This window comes from Buceros rhinoceros, unplaced genomic scaffold, assembly GCF_000710305.1.
Source record: "Buceros rhinoceros silvestris isolate BGI_N320 unplaced genomic scaffold, ASM71030v1 scaffold12054, whole genome shotgun sequence".
In the NCBI taxonomy this organism is placed as follows: domain Eukaryota; kingdom Metazoa; phylum Chordata; class Aves; order Bucerotiformes; family Bucerotidae; genus Buceros; species Buceros rhinoceros.
The window spans coordinates 1,958-2,940 of NW_010408834.1; the positions used below are offsets into that span (position 1 = coordinate 1,958).

At 60.9% G+C, this 983-nt stretch overlaps 1 protein-coding gene across 1 annotated transcript in view; it reads right to left on the reverse strand.

Moving 5' to 3' along the window:
• Positions 1-983, reverse strand: part of LOC104492440 (E3 ubiquitin-protein ligase HECTD3-like) — a gene marked incomplete at its 3' end in the record, with an annotated part of 8,574 nt that overhangs the window by 1,953 nt on the left and 5,638 nt on the right. Inside the window, exons 13-15 of the mRNA XM_010135004.1 lie at positions 685-788; positions 297-416; positions 79-168 (exon numbers count right to left, since the gene is read on the reverse strand). Of these exons, the coding sequence (XP_010133306.1) occupies positions 79-168; positions 297-416; positions 685-788 (314 nt within the window). The remainder of the gene's footprint in view (positions 1-78; positions 169-296; positions 417-684; positions 789-983) is intronic.

Consider the following 983-nt stretch of genomic DNA (forward strand, 5'->3'; position numbering starts at 1 on the left):
GACAAAAACCGTCACAGCAGAGCCAGAGCAGTCACAGGAGCTCATGGCACTGCGCTGCTGGCCCCCAGCCCCACTCACCAGCTCCAAGTCCACGGCAGCAAAGTCCTTGCTCCAGTTGACCTCCTCCCCTGACAGCTGCTTCCACACAAGTGCTGGCAGAGAGAGGATCTGCAGGAGGGAACAGCCACAGGTGTCCTCCCTATGCCCCTCCTTCACCTGAGGGCAGCCCCTCTGCCCTAGCCATGACAGCCCCTGCCAAGCCACCTCACTGGCCACAAAGGCTCTGCCGTGCTCACCAGAAACTCCTTGCTCCTCAGGGCTGCTCCCATCAGCTGCCCAATCCACTCATACTTGGGGAAGTCCTTGCATGAGGGGTTGGGGACATACATGTCCCTGGAGTCACTGCTGCTGTTACCCTGTGGGAGAGAGGCTTAGGATCTGTGGACACAGATGCAACCAGCCCAGCATGGTCCCTCCTGCAGCTCCCTCTCCATCACCCACCCCTCTGTCTGCCTCTCCTGCCCTTTACACCCCTCCAGGAGATCTCCACCACCCGGGTACAAACAAAGCCCCTCCAGCCAACAGCCCTGGAAACATTAAGGAAGGACTAACACCCCGAAAGCACCCAGGGTCTGCCGGTTGTCCCCACCAGAGCTGGGACAGGCAGACAGCAGGGTGCCCAACCTGGTTGGAGGTGCGCACGAAGAAGGGCAAGGGCACAGAAACATCTCCTGAGCTGGGACACAGCTCCTCTGATATGTCCGACAGGCTGTCCCGAAAACCACCACCTATAGTGGGTGCAGAGGCTGGTTAGTGCCTGACACGCCTGGGCCAGACGCTGTGATACAGGATCTGGCCCAGCTGCTCCCCCTCCCTGGGACAGGGGCAGTACTGCTGGGGTAGGGGAGATGCGGGGAACCCTCAATCTGTGCAGAGCAGGGCTGCCTCCCCCTGCAGGGGGGGAGCAGAGCAGTCCAGACAGT